Source organism: Stegastes partitus, unplaced genomic scaffold (genome assembly GCF_000690725.1).
Source record: "Stegastes partitus isolate 25-593 unplaced genomic scaffold, Stegastes_partitus-1.0.2 Scaffold1637, whole genome shotgun sequence".
Lineage (NCBI taxonomy): Eukaryota > Metazoa > Chordata > Actinopteri > Pomacentridae > Stegastes > Stegastes partitus.
Window position 1 is genome coordinate 46104 of NW_007579368.1, and position 1373 is coordinate 47476.

Here is a 1373-nt window from a genome sequence, read left to right on the forward strand (position 1 = left end):
TTGGAAACATTCTTCCATATACCAACTTCAGGGATACTAAATGGTAAAATTCTTCAGTGTCTTTGTACCTTTACAGTAGTTTTTCCCAGAACTGTGTCACTCTGTCCATTCGACTGACTCACGCACAGTACGTTCATGTTCTGTGCACCGTCTACCTGGAAAGACAGCTCCTGTTTGAAGTAAGGAAGAGGACAGACTTCAGTTTCCTCAAGCTGCAACATACGAGTTCATGTCTCATTCTAAGCCTTTCAATCCTTGCTAACAGTTGGAATTAGTGTAGATTTCACTGCCGCTGATAACATTCAAAGCGTGGTCAGACAGCAGAGTAGACATTCTTAATCCTCCGAGTTGTAGTGACGTCCAACATCATATCGGATGCTGTCTAGACATGCAGAAGTCATTTACGATCCTGAACTGATTAACAAATCCTCACAAGAAATTCACTCATATGTTGCTTTTGATGTCAGTTAGTATTATTTCCATGTTTAGAGACAATTCTAACTAATCATTTTAATTTAATAAGACTGGATCTAACCTGGTCCCAGTGAGGGTTGAGGCTGTGGACTGAAGAGTGTGTCTGGGCCTGTTTATCGTAAAACTCATAGCCGTCTACTTCCACACACACATACACACCTGAGGGGGGAAAAAAAGATAATGACCCAATAGCTTTAGCTCATTGTTAAGATAAAGGATTTGCTCATCCATTGTTCTTAATCTCTGCTCAAATGTACATATTTAAATCCATGTGATTTTCAAGCTAAAAATTTTGTTGTGTAATTTGAAGTTGCTTAATATTAAAAACAAAACAAAAAACTGACATACAAGCTGGTTGCTGTAAACCAAAAGCAGAATGGATGGCCACACTCAGAGTCCCACATAGCGACTTGTCGTCTTCTCCTGGTGACAGACGGAGACAAAAATGTTACTTTATTTAATCAGGCTGAGCAAAAAGTGTAAAAGATAATACGGAACAGACATGAAGAGAAAAAAAAAACATGTTGAAAATGATTGTGGACAGTGTGAAGAGATCAAAAGTAAAACGTCACACAGTCAGTGTGTTAAATGTCAGACACAGGAAGTGATTCTGCAGTGAGGACAAGAGGACAGATAGACAGACGCGCTTGTCTGTACCGGCAGTAGTGGTGTGTAGTGGCGGCTGCTGGGTCATTCTCAGTTTCGCACATGCACTTGTGAGAGTGAGCAGGTCTGGAGGGACGGTTTCTATGTCTGGAAGAAAACACATGGCAGTTACTGGCACCAGTCAGCTTACAGTTATTGAGCAGAAAACTGAAATTCAGTGGAAAAAATATCTAAGTATTGAAGGTTATGGCTCTATGTTTAACAAAAAATGCAAAGTTATGCCAAGTATGCTC

The 1373-nt window shown here is 40.1% G+C and overlaps 1 protein-coding gene across 1 annotated transcript in view; it reads right to left on the minus strand.

Moving 5' to 3' along the window:
• The window catches only part of LOC103371735 (breakpoint cluster region protein), a 17055-nt gene that overhangs the window by 5350 nt on the left and 10332 nt on the right, over positions 1 to 1373 (minus strand). Inside the window, exons 13-16 of the mRNA XM_008301159.1 lie at positions 1132 to 1227; positions 823 to 897; positions 536 to 633; positions 69 to 170 (exon numbers count right to left, since the gene is read on the minus strand). Coding sequence (XP_008299381.1) covers positions 69 to 170; positions 536 to 633; positions 823 to 897; positions 1132 to 1227 — 371 coding nt within the window. The remainder of the gene's footprint in view (positions 1 to 68; positions 171 to 535; positions 634 to 822; positions 898 to 1131; positions 1228 to 1373) is intronic.